A 24,916-nucleotide genomic window follows, 5' to 3' on the forward strand; every position below is an offset into this window, starting at 1 on the left:
TTTAGCCATACTAGTGATGTGGCTCTATCATATAATGTATCAAATATGGATGTAGTCTCCGTGACGTCACCCATAGGTTTCTGAAGAGCCAAAATTAAGCCCTAAGTGTGTGGCTCCTGGTGGCTCCAGCCGTCGCCATCTTGGCAGTGCCTGACGTCGGCTAATCCAAAAATGGGAAAAGAGGTGGAGCGCGGATGGAGCTGAGGCAGGCTGAATGAAGCCGACAATCTATGCTTGCCTCCTGTGTAAAGTAATACAAACAAGCCAGAGCATTTTTTCCCCTATAGCAGAATGATAATGGGTGCTTCCAGACCTTTCTTTAGCACTGACACAGCGCTGTGTAGCTAGGTCTGGATACACGGGACTACAGACAGATTCCCGTGAAATTTGGACATTCATGTCCCCCTTCAGGATGAATTGGGAACATAGTGAACATTATACCTGCTTAACATCAGCATGTTAGATTTTACATTGTCAGGATGTTATTATGCTGCTGTGCTTAGCATTTAGCTCAAACCATCGCTGTGGCAAAGTACAGCCTGTCGGCGTCACTAACATAGCTGTAGACTCTCAGTCTTGTTGTTTTATGGTTTTTGGTGCTCTTTGTGCTTTTCTGCTTTGGTTATAACATGTGGGGAAGAGGTCAGTATGAGCTTTGTGCAGATGTGTATATGTTTGTGTCCACACAGGCAGGTACATGTGAGTGTGGGAGCAAACAAGGATGAAGGGCTATCAATTAAGTAACACACAGGAGTTGGGTGGTGATGCCATAAAGGAGGGATCAGACCTGATTAACAGGGGAACAGGGGAGACCGAGAGATGAAGGGTTTTGGGTAGATGGCTAATGTTGTGTGTCTTGTCCTCCTGCAGTCACCTCATCAGTATATATGAGAGCAGCTCATCTCTCAACTCTATTCTAAGCCTATAAACTGCAAGCTGCCTCATGCTTGTCAGCTTTAACCACACAAACACAACCAAACACTCACACACAAAACAAACACACATACTTAAAAGCCTGCCAGCAACCTCCTCCACTCTCCCATCAAAGTTAATTTACTTTTTTGATTCAATTTTGATGTTGATTTTTTTTTCATCATGTGATGTCTCTAACCTCTGTAGTTTTTATTATAAAACCATGTTTAATAATGTATGTGTTTCTATGCTTCCAAATGTATTCTCTACTAAATATAAGAAGACTTTCCAGCAAATATGACAAATTCATGTATTACTTATTTTTACTTAAACATGATTATATTGTTATTGCTTCATTAGAAACATGGCTTACAGAGGATTCTGGATAAATCTAATCTTGCTAAATAAAAACTACACTAAAGAGGTTTGCTCCTCCACCTCAGTTGCTGAAACACCCTGAGCTGTCTATGTCTACCACAAAGTTTTAGTGTTGACGATTTAAAATTTTCATGCTTTCCTAGTTCACCAGGAATGAATGCATGAAAGAATCTGGGGACATAGAAAGAAGGAAAGAAAAGGCAGATTAGTTAAGGAGTGGAGGAATATAATTAGCCTGAGCAGCAGAAGGGGATTTGTGCTTCACCGTCTGCCCTCTGCTCCAGCTCCCATCCACCCTCCTCCCCTCACGTCCTTCCTTGGCAACCTATGCTAGTCTAAGCCGTCAATAGTTGCAATTGCAACGAGGTATGCGTGTGCATCAGAGTGTGAGTGTGAGTGTGAGTGTGAGTGTGAGTGTGAGTGTGTGTGTGTGTGTGTGTGTGTGTGTTTGTGCAGAGCAGAGCTGGGCCCATTCTCACCTCCAGTGTGAACACTGTTTCTTTCAGAGGTAGTGCAGACTGTGACTCAGCTCTTTTTGGTTCTGCACTGCTGTTTCCTCGAAAACCCCAATGTGGCTCTACAGAGGACATCGGGCTTGTTTTGTATGTAGCAAATGCAGACATCTCACCGGATGCATGTGAGAGCATGACTGCTTGATTACGAGTGACCCGGCACATTACAACAAAGAAGGTCCTTCCAATGCCTGCATTTGGGGGCTGCGATTTGGAGTCTATTAGAGTGTGCAGCAGAGCTTTGCAGGTTCAGCAAGGGGTTTCTCTGGATGAGAGAGTTTGTTTATGTGTGTGAGACCAGCAGACTGCTCTCATGTCTCTGCATGACTTTCTGCGGGAGGGTGGTGAGGCGTCATACCGGATTGTGAACCGCCTAAGTCATCTGATCCAGAACCTGGACGTCTCTGGACTGGGCTCTCCTTTCCCTTTCAACCCTGCCAGCCGCAGGAACTCCTGGAGAGACGGCGATGGTAAGACCAAAAGAGGCACGGAGACTGTGTGTGTGTGTGTGTGTGTGTGTGTGTGTGTGTGTGTGTACTCAGCATGTGCAACTTTCCAGCGTATAACGTGTGTATGTGGATTATATTACTGCTTGAAGCACTGAACTAGAGTTCTGCAGGGCATCACGCCCAGACCCTCACACACAGTGTTTCCTGTGGGCTTTCCTTGCTCCCCACTGGGTTGTTTCTGTGTCTTTGTGTGTATAACAATTTGTGTCTGTGTGTGACAGTGCGTGACTACGCAGCTTAAGCAGCCACTTCATTTTCCAACTTCCAGATCTCGGCAGCTGCACTGATATTTTTCCGTAGCAGTAACAGATTCTTCAGAAATTGCAGCAAACGGCACCTCCCCAGCAGACGAGCTGCTGCAAAGGAGTGGGAACTGCTGATGAAAGCTGCTGAGTTTTCAAGTTGGTGTCCTGTCAGCCAGATTGTTGCCACTTTGAGACACTGGTGTTTTTCCACTGCATAAAGAAGGACTTTTGCAGGTCTAACTAACACGCAGGGAGAAAAGCATGGTGAGAAAAGCCAGGAGGAGTTCTTCTAAATGGGATAGTGAGATGCCAATGGTCCACCTTAAGCCACGTGAGTCAGGAGATGTATGGATGGTCTTTTTTGTGTCTCTCTGTGTGGGTAGGCTGCTCATGTATTTTTCTATGTCTAGAAAAATCTGAACTTGCGTCTGTACGTGTGAGCTTTTTCACTATTACTCGCAGACACAAGTCTTACCGTTTCTTCAAACGCACATATCTTTGTCTCTCATTGAGGTTGTCTTCGGATATTTATGTTTTTTTGGTCTCTGGTCACTGCATGCTCGAAGCTATTGCTGTGACTGGCACTTGGATTGATTGTGGTATGGATGTATACAGTATGTGTTGGCATGCATGGACTCCACATACAGTAGGCTATGTGCATGATTTTCTTGTCTGCTTTGCTTGTCTGTACCCCAAGCTGTGTGTGGTTTTGGGAAAGGATTTTTCCCAGCTCTGTTTAAGTCATTAGCCATGAGATGAATTTGTAGAGTGGAACTATGTTGTTGATCTACTATAACCGGTTTTGGTTTAACAGACTGAGGCCACCTAGCACTGATCCCACATAACAATCTCAGAAGAAAGGGGTCTTTTTTTATGTGTTAAGTCTTTTTAGAATAGTGTGTGTGTGTGTGTGTGTGTGTGTGTGTGTGTGTGTGTGTGTGCTTGCATGCATTTCTAGGTTACTCACACAAAAACTTTGATATTGAATTGAGAATCTAAACATTCTGAAAACATCACAAACAGATTGCAAAGTCACAAACTTGGATTTGGGCCTATATAAACAATATCGACTTGACTTGAGGTTAAACAACATTTTACAGTGTTTGTAGGTGGGAAACCAGTAAGGGATCACATCCTAGTCACTGTTGATGTTGGAGTTGGCAGTGACAACAACCATCGAGACTGTGCAGAGGGAATTAACCAATCTTAAAAGAGTACTCCACCGCAGCACCAGAGAAATCGTCTGTTTTATTCCACACATTCATCTTCCTTGTCCAAACCTGGCGCCTACATTACCCACAATACAACTGGACCACTGACAGTTTGGTCAGAGTCGGGTGTGTTATGCTAGTAGCGGTAAGTGTAGCCCACAGCTCAAGCAGAGAGGAGGAGCGGCCTACAGAGCTATGCTCATTTTACCTTTATCACTTTAACTTTACCACACCCCCAGATTGTTTTCATTTTCAAATTTGTAGTTTCAGCCCCAACCAACACTGACTCAAGTGACATCACTTGAGGTATTTTGTCAGATCCCAGCAGCTCCCTTTGGAGCCACAAAAGGCTTTATACAAATTTTTCACATATGTATACTACTACATAAGACTTGTAAATGGACTTTGATGAGTCAAATACGGGATCTCTCCTTTTTACCTGGGCACAAAAAAACAAAGAAAACAATAAAAGGGCTATGTCTTGCAATGAGTGATTCTCTTTGGGTTTTTTATGTTAAACATCTTCTGGCATTTTGTGCCGACTGAACATTTCTGACAGATACATCTCTGAATTAGAGGATAAGTATACTTGAAACACTAGTTGCTTCAGTCTTGGTACTCACTCATTGGCTTTATGTGACAACACAATGAATCAGTGTCTCTAAACTAGAGTCAGACTGCAATTTGATCAGCGATCTGTCCCTTTCTTTGACCCTCTTGTTCATTTTTAGCTGTGCAGTTCTTTAACCTAATGGTTCTTTTGTTTATCTCTCAAGGTTTATGACACGGTTTATGACACCTCGTGCTTGCCCTTAGTCATAGAGCAAACGTGTTAAACACAATGCCCCACCAACAAACAAAACAAACACACATGCAAGCATACATGTACACACACTTATCTATATCGACGACATTCCACTTCCGGGATTGTTCAGGTGCCACCGAAAATTCCGTTGGATGTCCCTCTTTTTAGGCCGGATCTCCCACACCTTCTGCTTTCTTTGTGTTGGAATTCTGAACTCCCCTCAGTGCAGGGTAAATCCAGACAGCTAGCAAGATTATCTGTCGAATCTGAGTTTTCTGTTGCACAACTAAAACAACTTTTGAATGTACACGTTTTACCAAAACAAGTTCCTTCCTGAGTTTATTATGCAGAGGCACTGTCATTGTGTCCGGGGCTTAGCGCCGCCCAAGAAAATTGTGATTGGTTTAAAGAAATGCCAATAAACCACATCACGTTTTTCTTCCATCCTGGAATGCTGCGTGGACTACCCAGACCTTCCGCCACAGCGCTGTGGAGAAAGGTCTGGCAATGCGACACTAACACACACTTAACACAATAAACATATCTTGCCCAAACATTTTAGCACACTGAACTTGTATTTTTAGATAATGGCTGAATTAGAAGACATAATTGTGTCTATTAGCTAATTTTGACTGAAATATATCTTTTATACAACTCCTTGAAATGGAGTCTAAATTGCCACATTCTGTTAAGAAACAGTGTCTTTCTTTGAGGTCTCATTAGAATTAAGTCTTTCAGTAAATCTATAAGAATGGGGTCTTTTGTAAACAAGAATAGGGGCTTTGAATGGATACAGTCTGTGAATGGTTTAATGGGGATGCAGACAGTGTTTGAATGGGCTAGTCAGAATGAAGGCTTTGTACTTTTGGTCCACATCTTCTGAGATAAGGCAGATGAGGAGCTTTGTTGGCCTAGGTAAATGAACGCTAGGCAAAGGACTGCGAGCTGCAGTTTTTACCTAACCAATGTGACACAACATGGCATGAAATAACTTAGCATGCATGACGTTTTCCTGTTTCTGACTAGTCCTACAGAGTCAAAACTGTATCCCTTTTTTAGAGTTCAGACTAAGTAATTTATTAGCAGGTTAGAGGCATTGCTATTCAACTGGGAGGGGTCAGGTAATTGTCTTTTTTTAAAGGGGGGGGGGGTTGCTGGTAGAACGTGGAGGGGGGGGGTAGAGTGCTACACTGTAGCTTTTGTCTACAGGCAAGGTAACCCGAGGTTGCAGTAGGAAGTCCCCACAGTTACTGAGTAACATCCTGCAGGCTTTAGAGCACCTGCAGCCTGACAGAGAGCAAGAGGATGAATGTGGAGTCTGGTTAAAGGTGGAGTCAAAATGAGAGGGAAATTGTTTCGGTGATACCTTTTTGCATAGATGCATGGAACAAGTGTTTCGGAAGAGGAGTGAACAAGACGTGGACTGGGACAGCAGGATGGGGGGAGAGGAGACATTGGCACATTCAGGCTTCTTGATGGAGGAGGATGCTGAGGTGGAGTTGGACTCTGGATTTTGCATGGAAGTGGATTCAGAGCTGAGTTTAGCTGGACAGGTGAGCGTAGGCTCAGATGAACACCCAGATAGAGGGGAGTTGGACTCTTTTGTGGTTACAGGACACACATATTCTTTGTTTACTAGTAATGAGCAAACGGAGGGAAGTCCAGGAGGAGATGGATGGATTCAAACTCAAGAGGATGGTGAGATGGAGGCTGATTCAGGGTCAATGGAGAATGAAGACATTATAGCGGAGAGAGGAGTAGAGATGGATAATCAAAGTGAAGAGGTCAGAGAGGAAGAGGGAGCATTGGATGTGTGTTTGTTGCCAGTAGATGAGAGTCGGGGTCATGTACGGATCTCTCTGGAGGAGGTGGAAAGATACTACAGATTTTCTCGCTGCTGCCACTGGCTGTGTGGTAGGTGTCAGATGCTATTATTTTCCCTCATCTTTTTGGTTTATGTATAAAAAAATTATTCTTCCCTTGTCACAGTCTTCTTTTCACCAAACTGTATTTACAGTATTTGTTTTTGTGAGCAGTTTATCCCTGTTTCCCATTATAAGCACAATTTGGTTCTGTTATCTGAACACATCTTCTACCTGCCCTAATTAATTTTTGTATACAGGATGATTGCTGTTTTCCAACTTAGTTTTTTCTGATCACAAACCATATCCTTATTTTTTGATTGTGTGATTAAAGACCCAGTTTAGCAGCACAATCATTAACCAGCGCCTTAAACATTTCCTCTCACCCCTGATATATGGACTCATCTGTCACTCCCCCCTCCATGACTGTAAGCCCCTTATTCCCACATGCCCTCCCCCATCTCTCTGTTTGTGGGTTTCCATTTGGTTCCCTCTCAACTATGACCTGTCCAATACCCAGAGTAAAAAATATTTTTTAACATGTTTCCACTCTTTCTGGCCTGATGAACCAGAGTTTTAGGCTTCTGCTCTCGTCCTTTTTACTCGGTGTCAGTAGAGGCAGGCAGTCCAGGTGTGTGATGTGACCCACTAACATTTGACTCGTCGCCCCACAAACGTGAGCGTGTGTGGACAGTAATCCCCATCGTTAAGCTTCTAAAGAACATTAGCGCCTAAACCAGCAGTGTGTGTGTGTGTGTGCGTGCGTGCGTGCGTGCGTGCGTGCGTGCGCGTGCGTATGTGTAATGTTGTTCAGGGTGTATATTTTGTCATTAACAGATTTACTGAAAAAGTGCTTTAATTCAGTTATCATAGTTTGTATAGCAGTGGTAAGATTTTCATTATTCATTTTTATTTCAAGGTTAAAACAGCACATACCTTGGTATCTTCTAATCATCTACCATGTAATACAATGCAGACAAATATGAGTCAAACAAACACCAACAAGTAGTTGGAGCCCTTTTTTTCAATGAGCTTCATAATTCTTGCTTTCCTGTTGGAAGGATGTGGCCCGTGTGTGTCCATATACACAGACTGAGTTTCTTCAGACCACCTCATGGACAGTAGTACATTAATTATATATATATATATACTTTCCTGTTTTTTATTAGACATCATTGATACTTGCTGATAGCAAAAGACACTTTGGTTTCAGTCTCTCTTTTGTGAGAAATACAGTAGTATCTGAAACTGGCTCATCCTCTCCCTTTCTAATGGCCAGAGGGGCTGTTAACGATTGTAAAATACTGTGTGAACAGTGAGTGGAAGTAATGAAAGTAGTAGGAAGACAGGAAGAGTAACAGGAAAGGAAATGGTGACCAAAAGGTGTGAAAGCTGTGAGAAGTGACTGAAACCCAAATCTGCCGTCTTTCAGGAGGGGATTTTCAGTAACAGAATACCCTATTTCTGGAAACAAAGTGCAGCTATTGCTGACCTGGGTGAGGGGTTGGTTTTGATATGTGTGGGAGTTGCTGGGGGCAAGGTGTGGCTGGCTAAGTAAATAAGGCTCGGTCAAAAAGTGAGCACTCTGCAGATGGCTAGACAGTTGCAGCTTTGTGTCCTCAGGCAGTGAGTGGTCATTATTAACATGGCAACACTGCTTTACCAAGTTGCAAATATCAGATATGGTCATTTGTCTAGTCTAATTTTTTCTTGCCTAACTAATGTTAAGGAGCCAGTTTGGTGCACACACCCTTGCTTGAGGTTAAATTAAAAGAAAAGTGGAATAGGAAACTGCTTTAAATAACATCTGTAGATATCAGTCAGTTAGGTTTGGTTCTAAGGTCAGAATATTTTACTAAAGACAATAAAATTATAACAGAAACTGGCACACTCCATGATGCTGCACGATATGCTTGTCCAGCCACAGGTAGCCTTTTAATTTATATTAGATGAACCCGTGCAACCCTTTGCCATATCATAAACAGAAGCATTTCCAATGGAGGAGAGAAGGGAACAGATTGATACCTGAGTGTAAATGAATTAGCACCTCAGGTCACGATGGTTTAACAAGGTGTTAATGCCAGTTTTGTGTGTGTATGATATGTACAATTTACAAGACTACACGTGTGTATGTGCCTGTCTGTGTGTGTCTTTGTATTCCTGGACATGGTAGAATAGGGTAATCTGTGCGTCAACATCAGAGGTCTCCTGCTGTCATGCAGGATTTAAAACCACCTGCTTCAATGAACAGAAGCTGTAGAGAAGCATATGTGACGACATAAACTGATGTCACTGAGCTCCTTTCTCTCAGGGACTGTCTGTTCTTCTCTTAGTGATGTCATGAACTTATAACTTAATAATAAACAGAACATAAACTATATGTATCTCCCATATAGTATCTCTGTTCTCTAGTAACTCATTATCTACTATATAAATGTAGTCCTGTACTCAGTTATTCAGCAGCTAAATAATCAGTTTACAGGTCATTCCTGATTAGTTGATCATTTGTTCTACTCACAATTTCCACTTCCTATTTTTGATGACATTAAAGCTATAGTGCATAGTTTCTGTCGCCCCCATGAGGAATTATAAGTAATAACAACAAAACTGTCGGCGCATCCACGATACAAGCCTTACGTAACTGTGCGCTGCCCCCACGCTCCCTCCACACAGTTGCTTGTAACCAAGGAGGACACGGTGGATTAAAAAACATGATGGACTCTTCAGAAGAGGTCATTATCTTCACTCGAGCTTCTGCGCGGGAAAGTCACCGGACGACACAATCTTTTGAACATAGCCATACTGAGAAATACAGAGAGAGTTTTGTGGAGCTGATAGTCTTAATTAGCTTTGTAGCAACTCATTTGGCAATGGCTTAAATGTAATGGATGTTCATAAATATCAAAAAGTTACACACTAAAGCTTTAAGCTCTTGTTCCTATAGATGCACTTAAATCGCTTTGGACAAGTGTACACTCTACAGTAGTCTTTGCAAAAACATGATCCAACATGTCAAGTATGGTCCCCTGAATAGCTAAAACCTTTGATGTTGTTTTGACACGACAGGCATGGGACCAGCTGGTCTCAGAGGAAAAAATATTTAAAGGAGGCAGGAGACTGAAAATGCCACACCAAGAAGACACACTTGAATGAATTCTGTCCTTAAGGTGTGTGTGTGTGTGTGTGTGTGTGTGTGTGTGTGTGTGTGTGTGTGTGTGTGTGTGTGTGTGTGTGTGTGTGTGTGTGTGTGTGTGTGTGTGTGTGTGTGTGTGTGTGTGTGTGCGCGCAATGAATGTCAGGGTACTGGCCCTAATGCCAAGTCATCTGATAGGTCCCATTGCCATACAAAGAGTTAACAGCAAGACTTCTTGCTTTCTTTAAACTGGAGTCAGAGGAGGGCTCAAAGTAAAAGGGCTGTGCCTGTAAAGAGACGGTCAGGAAACATACAGGATAAAGAGGGGAACGACACCCATAACGATGACGGATATTTTGCGATGCTCCGAGGTGGACTGACTAGGTGGACGTTCATTTTGGCCTGGCTCTGAGCCTGATGTCAAAGGGCAGGTATGTATATGCCATAAAGGGAAAGTTGTCGGGACAAACTGTGTATTCATCCATGTCCTGTCAGTATAGTTCTTGATATCTTCGAGACTGTGTTTTTTTTGTATGAGCGTGATTTTAGGGCAAAAACAAAAGACAGGAGAGACTCTACTTGTTATTTCTACACTATATCTGTACACCTATATCTCCCGAAGTCCTGTAGCCAGGAGCAAAAGTAGTATAGGGACAGAAATGTCTTTGTAAGGGGAACCTTACAACGTATAATATATATATATATATATACTTAATATAAATATGTTTTATCCATAATGGTCATGAACTTTACAAATACAAAACTAACCTGTATAAAACTACTCTACACATTTTCCAGTGTGGGAAGTACTTGGTGATTCTGTATGATTTGCCTCAGGACAACAGCAAACAAAGTCAGACTAAGATGAAAAGTCAATATTGCTCTTTACTGTTACTTACTTACTGTTGTATGTTAGCAACCATGTTTACAGGATAGTGTCGGTCACTGTGAGACACTCCCTTCCTGTAATCTCCTAGCTTTTCTGGTCCCTAGATGCCCCTGCTTTGTTGTTTACCCTATCATTTTCCACCTGTATTTTCATTCCTCCAGCTTGGTTTTAACTAAAGCACAGTACCAAAATTCAGTTTTGTGAATGGTAAAAGATGCATGCAGGAGAACTAATGCTCTCTAGCCCTGGGCATCTTGGGCTAGAAGTGCTTTTATACAAAAAATGGAAAAGTAATAAAGAGCTTAAGAAGCCAGTGCTTCATGGATTTCATGACTCTGTATGTCACGTGTCAAACTCAAGGCCCACGGCCCCTCGCAGGTTTTGATCCGGCCCACATATCAATTTAGGTTCACAATAAATTTTGGCCCACCTAGTTTTTTTTGTAGCTTTTTCAATGTTTTGTCACTTTTTCCTATGTTTTTGTTGCTTTTTTCTTTGATGGCTAAGTTACTTTATTGCTGACTTTTTGGGGTCTTTATGTTGACCAAACTGTAAGTGAGAAGGCTATATGAGACATGCAATAATACAGTCAAAGATCCTTGACTTTTTTTGATGAAATAAAAGTATGTGAATAAACTAAATGTCTGGCCCTTGATGTGATTCTTATTTTCCAGTGTGGCCCTTTGTGAAACTAAGTTTGACATCCCTGCTGTATGTGGTCTTTTAGCTTTAATGACATAGACGCCTACAGAGCCCCATTTGGCTGGAACTAGGTATAAAATATGCACGTAGATTTGTTTAACATCCGGTTGGCAGATCTGGCCAGTACTGAGCATTTGTTTTTCAGGTTCTGATATTCAGTTGCGCTGATGGAAGGTATCTTAACACGAATGTTTGCACATCAAAATGCCCCAAGGGTTGATATTGAAAATTACCTTACAGCAGCTTCAAGCCTCAAGGCAGTATCTGCCCACAATGTGCTGGATTACTTTTAGTTCTCTCAGGCCTCTCTCTATGATGTATTTGTTTAAAAGAACTGATCACAGATGGCTGCATGAATCCAGTGAAATAAATGTGAGTGATGTGAATTTTAATTTATGTTTTTAAGGATAATTAACCTATATAGATGCCACAGATGTAAACAGAGACACACATTGCAAAGCACAAGCATTATAATCCTCTAGCAAATAACTGTACTTGTGCCAATTTTCCTGTATTGATCGGTTTTGCCCCTTGCTGCACAGCTCTCATTTTCAAGTTGAACTGTGGCCAGTTTTCGTTTAACAAGCAATACAAAAAAATTCCTTGAATACAAGTCAATCCAAAAGCTGCATATTGTAGGGAGACCGTTTATGTTTAATGTGTATTTATAAAACCTAGCAGCTGGCAGAGACGGCTGTTTTTAGTGTAACCTACTTCTTTTCCACATTCATTTTGTCGGAGTAAATGTCTCTATTTGTACGTCGTCTTACCACTCAGACAACAATGGAAATATACTGTATTTTCCTGTTTTCATATTTACTGTAACAATGTCCAACATGTAATGCTATTTTGATGATATACAACGGTATACAGGGCGTATCCCTGGTATAACCAGACTCTTCATCTCCTACTGGGGTAATGAACCTTAAATCTGATTATTTTAATCCTTATGAAGGGAGTCTGTGGGGTGGGGGGACCAACCAACAAAGCCTGTTCATTTATCAATACTGTATGTTATCTACAACAGAACAGATCTGTGGGATCTACAACAGCAAGTCTCCAGTAATCATTACCCTTAATGTGCTGGAAATGTCACTGGCATAGTTTATATTTCTTGGAAAATGTGTTTAATTCTGCCTCTAGGATGTGTGAAAAGCAGCACTTTATATTGCTTATATCAGTTGGTTAAGTGCCAGATAAATTAAACAGACCTGAGAAATCAACGCCAGGCTCCCTCCATACTGTACAGCTTTGACGTCACTAATATTTGCATTTCTCTGTTTTCACCAGATGAGATCATGCAGCTGGACAGCAGTCCGCTTCGTGCTGCTGACATCACCCCTGACCTCAAGAAGCAGTTTGCCTTCCTTTCAGGTGACACTTCCATGTCTGCCTCCGTCTATCTGTCAGTGTGGGTTCATGGGGATTTGTGTTTCTCATCTCATCTGCTGTCTGTTAGTTTATTACTTAATTAGCACACCACTAATCATCCGTCTCATCTCTGCCACCCGGGGAATCATTTATGTTTTAACTATCAGTGTGAACAGTTTTCTCCTGGCAGTTATCATTTGCTATTCAAATGTCACCTCCCTCCTTTTCCTCTTCGCTGTTTGTCAGGTTTCAGCCCAGATGCCCACTGTCTTCTTGCCACTGTTGCCTCTACATGTTCAGTTTAAGATAAAATTCATGTTTTGTGTCTTTTCACAACATTTGAGCCATCTTTCGCTGAGATCGCCAGTTATTTGTGACAGATGTTATATCCTTTCCTACAGAGCTGTAAATGTTTTGTGTGTGTGCGTGTGTCAGGGGTGACCTTGTGGCTGCAGCAGCAGCTTCGGGAACCATTTTGCAGACAAATATCTAAGCAGACGTTGAAACCATGACCATGCACTTGCTGTTGCTATAGCGATGAGAGAAGAAAAGGCAGACAGATTTGATATTCCAGTCACATGCCCTGACAGAGCAGCTGTGCGTGTAAGAAGTGAGATTGAACGTGTTTGTGTCAGCACCAATCGTTGTGTACAAACATGTTTCACCTCTTTTTCTCTAATCGTTATTTATTTCACTTTTTTTATTGAGTCCAAAATTCCTTTTCTTAAAGGCCCTCAAAACACATTTTTTCAATTAGCTTCTTAATGAGTGATGGGGTCCGACATGAACACACATCTTTCTGCCAGCATCAGAACGGTTTTGGTTAAGAGTTTTTTCTGTATTTGTGTATTTTTCTCTGTGCTCTCCACACTGGTTTGAGGTGGGCGGAGCCCTGTTAGGAAAAGGTCACATACTCCCATGCACTATGAATCTAATGACAGTTGTTAGGCCCCTGCCAATCAAACCTCACCCGCAGAGTCCAGAGGAAGCTGATCTTAAACTCCTTTATAATTAATTACAAGGGGTGTTTTTTTTCCAAATGTTACCTTTAATTGTTGCTTATTTAGTCGTGATTTAAAGAGAGATGCTTGAAACCAGGGGCCTTAAGGTAAAGATGTGTGGGAAGATGAGGGCGTAAGGGGATAGGTGATAAGATAATGTGATAATTAGTAAATTTTTAATTTATTATTAAACTTTTGTGAGGTACCGTTTCATTTTCATATATTTACAATACACATTTTTTTGTATTAATTTTAAATGGAGTGTATGAAACTAAATCATTCATTATGATGGATATTGTAGTTTTTTTCTGTACAGCCTCCAGTCTTCAGCAATACAGCTTTAACATCAGTGCCCCCATGTGGCCACAGTTTCCTCTTCTCAGTGCTCTCTTCCTTTTTATCTAACTGTAATAAACCAAAATACATTTTCCTTGTCAGATTGATTGACAGAGCCCCCAACACAGAGGCTGACAGCATGAAAGCTACGATCAGTTTAAATTGTTTTGTCTTGTTCCACATACTGTATATTATACTGTCCTATATACATATGAGTGCTGTACTGATATGCAACATCCCCAAGGAGATATACGGAAACATTGTTATGTAATTCTTATATATAGTCATGTGGAAAGTATGACTATCCTATCAGTCTTTAATATAAATAAGTACCAAACTTGTGTTTTTATTTTCAAAATGTTGCACCAGCCAGCTTCCCTACCGATGCCTTGTGTAGGATTTAATGCTGATGTACATGGTTATAATACAAGACATGGCAAATATTTACACCTTCCAATGTTCCGTACTGGTCTCTGTAAGTTCTCTATTAGATACAGGGGAGCACAACTATGGAATAGTTATATCCACACTGCATTTCAGTCAACTTCTGTCAAAAATTATAAAAAAAAAAAAAAAGGGGGCTTAGGACCTGTCTGATGAACAAAATGTAACTGTCTGTACTGATCTGAACTGTTCATATCTGATTTTGTTTGGCCTTCCTGTCTCTCATAACCACTCCCACATACACACACATCCTCATTATATCTATATTCTTTAATTTATTTTATGCCTTTGTGGTTTCCATATCCTTGTTTTTTAATTCCATGCTTACTTGTGTTTAATTTGTACATTTCAGGACTTTTGTAATTGCTAATTCCTACTATAAGCCCCTATGGGTCTTCTTTATCTCACCTGCACAATCTTTCTTTTTTTCTTGTTGTGTATCTGTTGCCTTGATTTTATTGTGCAAATAAAAAATGAAAAGAAATGACTGTTCCTCTGTTTTTCTATTTTTTAGGAGGTAGAGGAGATAATGGCAGCCCCATCATTGTGTTCCCAGAATTCCCTGCGTTTGGCGAGATCACGGACGGAGAGTTTCACAACGTGCTGACCTACCTGACTAGTGTACCCAGGTATAGTCCCTCGCTGGCTGATTTGACACAAATTTGAAATTGTAGATGCCTTAGTGCAGGGGTGTCAAACTCATTTTAGTTCACGGGCCATCCATCCATCCATCCATCTTCATCCGCTTATCCGGGGTCGGGTCGCGGGGGTAGCAGCTCCAGCAGGGGACCCCAAACTTCCCTTTCCCGGGCCACATTAACCAGCTCCGACTGGGGGATCCCGAGGCGTTCCCAGGCCAGGTTAGAGATATAATCCCTCCACCTAGTCCTGGGTCTCCCCCGAGGCCTCCTCCCAGCTGGACGTGCCTGGAACACCTCCCTAGGGAGGCGCCCAGGGGGCATCCTTACCAGATGCCCGAACCACCTCAACTGGCTCCTTTCGACGCAAAGGAGCAGCGGCTCTACTCCGAGCTCCTCACGGATAACTGAGCTTCTCACCCTATCTCTAAGGGAGACGCCAGCTACCCTCCTGAGGAAACCCATTTCGGCCGCTTGTACCCTGGATCTTGTTCTTTCGGTCATGACCCAGCCTTCATGACCATAGGTGAGGGTAGGAACAAAAACTGACCGGTAGATTGAGAGCTTTGCCTTCTGGCTCAGCTCTCTTTTTCAGTCTAACGGTGCGATAAATTGAATGTAATACCGCACCTGCTGTGCCGATTCTCCGACCAATCTCCCGCTCCATTGTCCCCTCACTCGCGAACAAGACCCCCAAGGTACTTGAACTCCTTCACTTGGGGTAAGGACTCATTCCCTACCTGGAGAAGGCACTCCATCGGTTTCCTGCTGAGAACCATGGCCTCCGATTTAGAGGTGCTGATCCTCATCCCAGCCGCTTCACACTCGGCTGCGAACCGATCCAGTGAGTGCTGAAGGTCACAGGCCGATGATGCCATCAGATGCCACCACATCATCTGCAAAAAGCAGCGATGAGATCCCCAGCCCACCGAACTGCAACCCCTCTCCACCCCGACTACGCCTCGATATCCTGTCCATAAATACTACAAACAGGATTGGTGACAAAGCGCAGCCCTGGCGGAGGCCAACTCTCACCTGAAAGCGAGTCCGACTTACTGCCGAGAACCCGGACACAGCTCTCGCTTTGGTCGTACAGAGGTGGATGGCCCTGAGAAGGGACCCCCTCACCCCGTACTCCGCAGCACCTCCCACAGTATCTCCGGGGCACCCGGTCATACGCCTTCTCCAGATCCACAAAACACATGTAGACTGGTTGGGCATACTCCCAGGCTCCCTCCAGGATCCTTGCAGAGTAAAGATCTGGTCCGTTGTTCCACGACCAGGGACGGAATCCACATTGTTCCTCTTCAACCTGAGATTCGACTATCGACCGAACCCTCCTTTCCAGCACCTTGGAGTAGACTTTACCGGGAGGCTGAGAAGTGTGATACCCCTGTAATTGGCACACACCCTCTGGTCCCCCCTTTTTTAAAAAAGGGGAACCACCACCCCGGTCTGCCACTCCTTAGGCACCGTCCCAGACTTCCACGCAATGTTGAAGAGCGTGTCAACCAAGACAACCCCTCCACACCCAGAGCTTTAAGCATTTCTGGACGGCTCTCATCAATTCCTGGGGCTTTGCCACTGTGGAGTTGTTTAACTACCTCAGCAACCTCCACCAGGGAAATTGATGCCAATCCCCCCTCATCCTCCAGCTCTGCCTCTACCATAGAGGGCGTATTAGTCGGGTTAGGAGTTCCTCAAAGTGCTCCTTCCACCGCCCTATTACCTCCTCAGTTGAGGTCAACAGCGTCCCATCCTTACTGTACACAGCTTGGATGGTTCTCCGCTTCCCCCCTCCTGAGGTGGCGAACGTTTTTCCAGAAGTACCTTGGTGCCGACCCGAAAGTCCTTCTCCATGTCTTCTCCGAACTTCTCCCACACACGCTGCTTTGCCTCTTTCACGGCAGAGGCTGCAGCCCTTCGGGCCCTTCGGTACCTTGCAACTGCCTCCGGAGTTGTCTGGGATAACATATCCCGGAAAGACTCCTTCTTCAGTCGGACGGCTTCCCTGACCACCGGTGTCCACCACGGTGTTCGTGGGTTACCGCCCCTTGAGGCACCTAAGACCCTAAGACCACAGCTCCTCACCGCAGCTTCAGCAATGGAAACTTTGAACATTGTCCACTCGGGTTTAATGCCCCCAGCCTCCACAGGGATGCACGAAAAGCTCCGCCCGGAGGTGTGAGTTGAAAGTCTGTCGGACAGGGGCCTCCTCCAGACGTTCCCAATTTACCCGCACTACCCGTTTGGGCTTACCAGGTCTGTCCAGAGTCTTCCCCACCCCTGACCCAACTCACCACCAGATGGTGATCGGTTGACAGCTCCGCCCCTCTCTTCACCCGAGTGTCCAAAACATATGGCCTCAGATCAGATGAAACGATTATAAAATCGATCATTGACCTTTGGCCTAGGGTGCTCTGGTACCAAGTACACTTATGAGCATCCCTATGTTCGAACATGGTGTTCGTTATAGACAATCCATGACTAGCACAGAAGTCCAACAACAAACAACCACTCTGGTTTAGATCAGGGAGGCCGTTCCTCCCAATCACGCCTCTCCATGTGTCTCCATCATTACCCACGTGCGCGTTGAAGTCCCCCAGCAGAACTATGGAGTCCCCGACTGGAGCCCCATGCAGGACTCCACTCAAGGTCTCCAAGAAGGCCGAATACTCTGAACTCTTGTTTGGTGCATATGCACAAACAACAGTCAGAGTTTTCCCCCCACAACCCGCAGGCGTAGGGAGGCGACCCTCTCGTCCACCGGGTTAAACTCCAACGTAGCGGCGCTCAGCCGGGGCTTGTGAGTATCCCCACACCCGCCCGGCGCCTCACACCCTGGGCAACTCCAGAGAAGAAAAGAGTCCAACCCCTATCCAGGAGTATGGTTCCAGAACCAAGACTGTGCGTAGAGGTAAGCCCCCACCAGATCTAACCGGTAGCGCTCCACCTCCCGCACAAGTTCCGGCTCCTTCCCCCACAGAGAGGTGACATTCCACGTCCCCAGAGCCAGCCTCTGCTGCCCGGGTCTGGTCCGTCGAGGCCCCTGACCTTCACTGCCACCCATGTGGCAGCGCACCCGACCCCAGCGGTTCCTCCCACAGGTGGTGGGCCCATGGGATGGAGGGATGTCTGCCACGTAGCTTTTTCGGGCTGTGCCCGACCGGGCTCCGTGGCAAACCCGGCCACCAGACGCTCGCTGACGAGCCCTCCATCTGGGCCTGGCTCCAGACAGGGGCCCCGGGCTTCCTCCGGGCAGGGTCACTTCATCCCTTCCTCGATTTTTCATAGGCTTTTTGAACCATTCTTTGTCTGGCCCCTCACCTGAGACCACTTTGCCTTGGGAGACCCTACCAGGAGCACCAAGCTCCAGACAACACAGCCCTCAGGTTCATAGGGACACACAAACCTCTCCACCACGATAAGGTGATGGTTCCCGGAGAAGTTCACGGGCCACATACCCCTAATTTGATCTCAAGTGGGCCAGACCAGTAAACTACACCAGAAAGATCAGAAACATTATCTGCAACAGAGTTTCTTGTCAGTTTAATGTTGGCAAATGCAAGTTACTTCTGCTACGACAGCATTCTAAGACCAGTGTATGAAAAAATAATAATGTTACGGACCCGGGAGAGAGGGGTAATATTCTGAGAAAACAAATCTGAATTTCTAAGATTAAAGTGATAAATTTACGGAAAAAGAACTCTATATTCTCTGAGATTAAAGTGGTACATTTGGAATTGGCATTAATTACTTCTCTGATATTTTCACACTTTGCAAAGTCATCCGGTGGGCCTGATTGGACCCTTTGGCGGGCTGGTTCTGGCCTACGGGCCATATGTTTGACACCCCTGCCTTAGTGTATGAAGTCTGCCAGTAGGTGGCGGTGGATATTTTAAACACAGTTTCACCGCATAAAAATGTTAGCCACAGAGGATTTGTGCAGTGGGTGAGACATTCAGTGTATTGCATAGATATCTGTAGGGGTAAAGTGATTCCTTTATTAATAAGATTGCCAATTAATAATCCTGGGGTCTTTATCAGTCTTCTGCAGACTGTCTTTGTTACATGAATAGACCATACAAGGGGGGAGGGGAAATACACGAAACCATCCCTTTCTCCAAGAAAACCATGTCCTGTCCTGTTTTTCTGTACAATATAATAATATATTTTCTTTGATATTTTCCTCACAATGTAGTCTTGCGTTTTCTTGATTTAGCTCTCCCCCTGTTTGTCCCACCCTTCCTTCATTGTGCCCACGCTGGCAAAGTGCATAAAAATAGAAACTGCAGCAATTCTGACTGTTCGAATCTGAATAATGCATACAGACAACTAAGCAGAGCTGTGTCCTGAAGTGTGTGTGTGTGTGTGTGTGTGTGTGTGTGTGTGTGTGTGTGTGTGTGTGTCAGTCAGTGTCAGCTATTATCAATAAGTCCAGCCTGTTTTAGCATGACCAAAAATGTTTTTGTTCTTGCTCTTATGTAAACTGCATTACAGTTCAACCTCTGGGCCACAAGGATGTTTTTTTTTTTTCCAAATCCAAACTGAAAACCAGCTGACAGGCAGATATGATTTGCATCCATTCTGAGTGTACAGTATTAAATAACCTCCTTCATGGTACGACTGTTGAGGTTTCCAGTTATCTGAAGGAGGGTCATCCACAGGGGTGAGATGGCGTTGAGCCTCAAGCTGTTCTGAATACAGAGGCAGATGGCTGTAGCTACCTGAGGGACCGACACCCCCGACAGGGCTAACACAGTCCACAGCCAGGGAACAGCTGCTGCTAGTTTGAAACAAATACCTTTTGGATCGATAATAACGGCAAGCTTCTAATGTTGATTTCATCGTACCATACGTGTGCATGCTTTTTATCATATTATGTAAATATTTATTTTTAATTAAAGCTAAGATGTGTTAAGTATTGAATTAATTTCAGCATTATTTTCTGGATCCTAATTCATTTACCTTCGGCTTTGCATCTATAAACACACTCAGGAAATAAATTGAATAGCTATGTCCCTTGTCAGACCGTGTTCCCATCTCGCTCCCCTCTCTCTTATTTTATTTCTCCTTGGCTTTGCAAATGCATGGATCTAGTTTTCCTGATTGGTTTTTATGTTAAAATGATATAGGTGACACTAAGATATTATCCCAGAATTGAAACACATTCTGTACTCATCTTATTTAATCTGTTTCTAATTTAATATACCAGTGCTCTTATATTCAATCAGTCACCTTCTCTGCTCTGTTTAGTACGACAGAAGAAGGGGAGGGTGCAACAGTATGTGTTTGCTACGTCTGCATATGCATTCATGCAGCAAATTTCCTTCATCACTGCATCGCCATTAGGCAGAGCTTTTTCACAACTGGCAGCTCAACACTTTGTCCTGAGGAATCCAATTATTATTAGGACACTCATGCATGTGCACAAGCAATATCACCAGGCAGTTTATAGGAATATTTTATTTGTAAATTAAACCATTTATATGCGAGACAGTGTCTGCTTACAATACGAAAACTATACAAAGCATTATATGATTTAAAATGTCCATTTTCCCATTTACATGTTGATACATTTTCAAAATCCTTCCTTTTAGAACCCAGAATCCAAATACTTGATTATTTGTTTATTTATAGGGTGTAGTGCACTTAATCAACCTGACATTTTAAAAACATCAGTGTAACTGTGTCATGATCTCATTTACACCCATAGTCCCAATAAAAATTAAAGCAGACAATAAAACGGACAGAGCTGATTAAACCAATATTATTGTATAATTTGACATATATTAAAAAGTCAAATGGGACACCAGCAATAGCTAGTCATCTGACACACACCACAGAATGGGACATTGTCTTTTAGCAGCGACAGCAGAGATTCATTTCATCGTGTTCTTCAGATATATTTATTTCAGCCTTATGGTGCTCTATGTTCACCAGAAACCTTACCATCTCAGCAGCCGTTAATGTCTCAGAGGCAGTAAAAGCTCTTGTCCCACTTGCCTGCTCTCCTCCTCCTCCTCCTCCGTGGCTGGGATGTTAAGCAGTTTGTGCTTTGAAAGCCTGAGTGGCTGTGAGAGTCTGTGGATGACTGAGTGCAGAGCCAAGAAGTGGGGATGTTGAAGGAAGAGAACAGGAAAAGGGATGAAAAGGGGAGGGAAAGGATGACAAGTGCCACTATGAATGTGAATGTTACAATGAGAGAAATTAGAGAGGCGGACATCGATAAACATTCTGTATTTTTCATAATAAATGTAACCCTCATGATTACAGTGGTATCCTCTTTGAGTCTGACCCCCCTCCCCCTCCCCCCACATCTGTAAAGATCTGCTGACTGGCTACTAGAGCTGCTCATCACTTTGTAGCCATCCTGTGATAGGCTCGTTTCTCAGCGGCTCCCAGTGTCTCATTGGACGGCTGATAGATGCAGTGCAGGGGGGCCAGGCTGGACGCTGTGGTGGTCTGAAGCATTTGGCTCCCTCCCATTCAAACAGCACAGCACGCTAGGATCTACCTCTAAAGGACATCCCCATCTCCTGTGCTTTTGTTTTGGCTTTATTTTCCCAAGGACTGCTCTTTTTTTATCTGCTGCCAACCTGTTTGTGCAGTATGGTGGACATGAAAGCCATTGCTTAAGGATTCCAGTGATATTTCTGCATGAACGGTTCTGACAGTGCTGAGGTGCTCATGTGCACCTATGCAGTGGGTGCATCATGTTTTCAAGTATGCACAGGGGAGTCTGCCGGTGAGCTGCACATGCGGTTGTCATTGATTGTTGGTGCTGTGTAAACCATAAAGCCCTCCACTCTCCTGGGACCAGAGAGGACGGCAGGGGGAGGGGGTCACAAGGAGAACTGGGGGTTCGATGGCCAAGAAATCTGGAGGTACTTCACAGCATATCCTTTTATGGACTGCACCAGCTGTCTAAGAAGATAAAGAGCAGCCTAACAAAACAACGAGCTGTGAACAAGCACTGAGGTTCTCTACTGTCTCACTGTTCACACGGCGACAGAAAACTTCCTGTATGTTTTATGTCCTCTTTGAGCTCTTGTGTTTTCCGTCCTTAAGAGTCTATATATATATATATATATATATATATATATATATATATATATATATATATATATATATATATATATATCTATATATATATACACAAGTGTCTGTGGCCCTTCAGTCTATGCTGCAGTGCGTGATTTATTTAATACTTTTTTGTCAGTGTGAGGTAACAGTGAATGTGTTATCCTCTCACCATTTACTGTGCTGTTAAATAGACAACTGTTTTATTTTGTGTTGCTCTGTGTGTTCCAGTTTGTCTTCAACGGGCGTGGGTTTCATCTTGGTCATCGATCGCCGGCAAGACCGATGGGCGGCCGTGAAGGGGACCCTGCTTCGTATCGCAGTAAGTTGCCCTTTGTGTATGTACATGTGGCCATGCACTTACTTCCTGTCTGTGTCGTTAATGTCTTTGTGTCTGTGTGGGAGAGAAACAGCCCTTTTAATCAACTGTTGAAATAAGAGGACCCAGCCCAGGTTTGAGAGGCACTGGCCTTGCACCATCACCCATAGGGGGGAGGAGGTTTGTCAGGCCAAAGAAAGGTGTTGGAGCGTCCCCATCTCTCTGTCTCGCAGCTCCACCACTAATATCACTACCACCTTGGGGGGGTTGATATGAGCCAACCTCATCCTTGAACTCTATCCCATCACCATCACAGCTTGCCATGTGTTTCCAAAGCCTCAGGGACAAATAAGCAGCCACATGCCAAAAACAAAAAAAAAAGACAGGAGGACATGTTTATTTTGTTGACTCATTTATTGAAATGTCTCACTTATCATCTCTGCGTCATATTATGACATATTAGACTTTCATGCTGTGATTCAAGAGACATAGTTTGAGTCATATTTTCAGTTTTCTGCACTGTAATCAGTTGCTTCATGCTCCTGCAGGAAGAGAAACAGTTGTCCTTAGCACATAACTTGATGATTCATTCTACCTTTATTTGAGACCGAGAACTGATACTAGTCAAGAAATTTATCCTTCGGAATAAAATGCAGTGGTAGAGCATCAGAAGTAATCCGGGTTCTGCTCTCTTTTGTTCATTCCAGTTGTTTCAGTCTTCTCCTCTGGGAGCTGGTATGCCTATCTTTTCATCTGTACTTCATGTTTTGTGTAGGAAGGGGATAAAGCACTGGCAGCTCTCCTAATACATTTGCGTGGGTAAGAATCATCCCATCACACAATCTCCCAGCATATTTCTGTTTTGGGCTAAAACAATGGGCAGTTGAATAGCACCATGATTCATGCTCAATTAGTCAGTTTTTAACAATTTTTCCAGCTTCATTCATATCAACATTCAGCTTCTATTCCCTGCAAGTGTAGTACAGAAATGTTTATTGTTGTTGATATACAGTACAGGTAACAGAGGAACGCTTGTGTTGGACAGATTCTTACAGTTCTACAGTATCGTTAACTAAAGACAGCAAAGTAATAACTCAACACAGAGAGGGATGTAGGAAAAGATGAAATGTCTGAGAGAGAATGAGAGATAAATATCACCACGCGTGGTCTCAAGAGACATGGGAGACCACATCGCTCATTTCAAATTAAATCAAGCTTTATTATTCCCACAAGGGGGACTTTTACAGACTGACAGGCTGGTAATAGGGGGCATTCAGTCATCCCTGCAATAATGTCCTGTTTGGGGTGATTCAGCCAGGCTGCTAAATGGATGATGATGAAAGCTGGCACTTTTCAAGCTGCTTATACTGTATGTTTTTGTAGTGGAGACTAGTTCATTGGCGAAATCACATTATATTCAATGCATACTGGGATGTATTCACTCAGCAAGGTTTTTCAGTCAGTGTGTACATGTTATGAAGGTGTGTGCCTGTGTGTGTGAGAGAAAAATATACGAGGGCATTGAATGTTCATCCTGTCTAAGGATTCCCTTTGTCTTTTTGTGTGTCTATGTTAATGAGCACACTGTATACATGTGCTTGTGTAAATTTGTGGGTCAGTGTGTTTCAAGAAAAAGCTGCCCGTCGCGGTGTATGGCTTAGTTTGATCTGATGACAGACAGAAAGTGTGTTGATAGACTGGTCCTAATTAAGTCTGCAGAGTTACTGTCAGTCCCTAAAGCAAACCCTCCTCCCTTCTCCCTTGTCATTTGTCTGGCTTTTCTTCAAAGGTTTTGTGTGTGTAACAAGAACAAGTAGTAGACCATGACCATGACTGCCAGCGACCACATATCCAAGCAGCACGGTTGAATGGTTAGAAGCTGCAATATACATTCAAAGGCTGGAGACATGTCAACAAAACCAATGAAAAGATGAAAATTCACCAATGCCTTAGTGCATCTCTGAATACTTTCTGAATACTCTACCCTGTCTGTAGCCCTAAGCCCATTAATTCTTACTGAAGACGTAAATGGTCATGAATACATAGTTTCATATTTTATAAAAGGCTACATAATTTTCTAAAACAGCAGGGCACTGTAGTTTTTAGGAAACATTACTCAAAAACTCAAATAGTGTATTAATTGGGGACTATTTTAAGCTGCAGAGTGAGGATTTATGGTACCTGGATGTTTGTGGGATTGACTCAGAATAAACTACACTGCCAATCTTTATTGTAATAAAGGAACATATTACCCAGTGCAACAGTGTTCTCATTAATGTTTTTTTTTTTTTTATAGTTTTTGGACAAAGCTATATGGCACAAAGAATAAGATATACAGGCTTTGGCTACACAGGGAATACTCAGTAGGATCAATTATGATCAGTTTTTAATTTGGATCTTTTCATGGGTTTTGTTGACATTAAGCAAAATAAAGACTCTTGCCAGACTTATCCTTTGAAAACCAGTTTCTGAGTGTGCTGTACACCATGTTTAAAACAATTAACCAGAAATACACTGCATATAAAAGCTCTTTGTTGTATAGTAGCACCTACTACTACAATGATAT

At 43.3% G+C, this 24,916-nt stretch overlaps 1 protein-coding gene across 6 annotated transcripts in view; it reads left to right on the forward strand.

The window, feature by feature from the left end:
* Positions 1-24,916, forward strand: part of mcf2lb (mcf.2 cell line derived transforming sequence-like b) — a 51,129-nt gene that overhangs the window by 9,888 nt on the left and 16,325 nt on the right. For 2 of the 6 annotated variants that reach the window (XM_078262217.1, XM_078262218.1), the window contains exons 1-4: positions 5,986-6,486; positions 12,449-12,532; positions 14,825-14,939; positions 22,263-22,353. In XM_078262217.1, the coding sequence (XP_078118343.1) occupies positions 6,009-6,486; positions 12,449-12,532; positions 14,825-14,939; positions 22,263-22,353 (768 nt within the window). In that variant the 5' untranslated portion in view covers positions 5,986-6,008. Of the gene's footprint in view, positions 1-2,100; positions 2,273-2,800; positions 2,888-5,985; positions 6,487-9,745; positions 9,999-12,448; positions 12,533-14,824; positions 14,940-22,262; positions 22,354-24,916 lie in introns of those variants that run through there. The other 4 variants (XM_078262223.1, XM_078262221.1, XM_078262222.1 and 1 more) reach the window with 4 other exon arrangements.

This window comes from Sander vitreus, chromosome 11 (genome assembly GCF_031162955.1).
Source record: "Sander vitreus isolate 19-12246 chromosome 11, sanVit1, whole genome shotgun sequence".
NCBI classification, from domain to species: domain Eukaryota; kingdom Metazoa; phylum Chordata; class Actinopteri; order Perciformes; family Percidae; genus Sander; species Sander vitreus.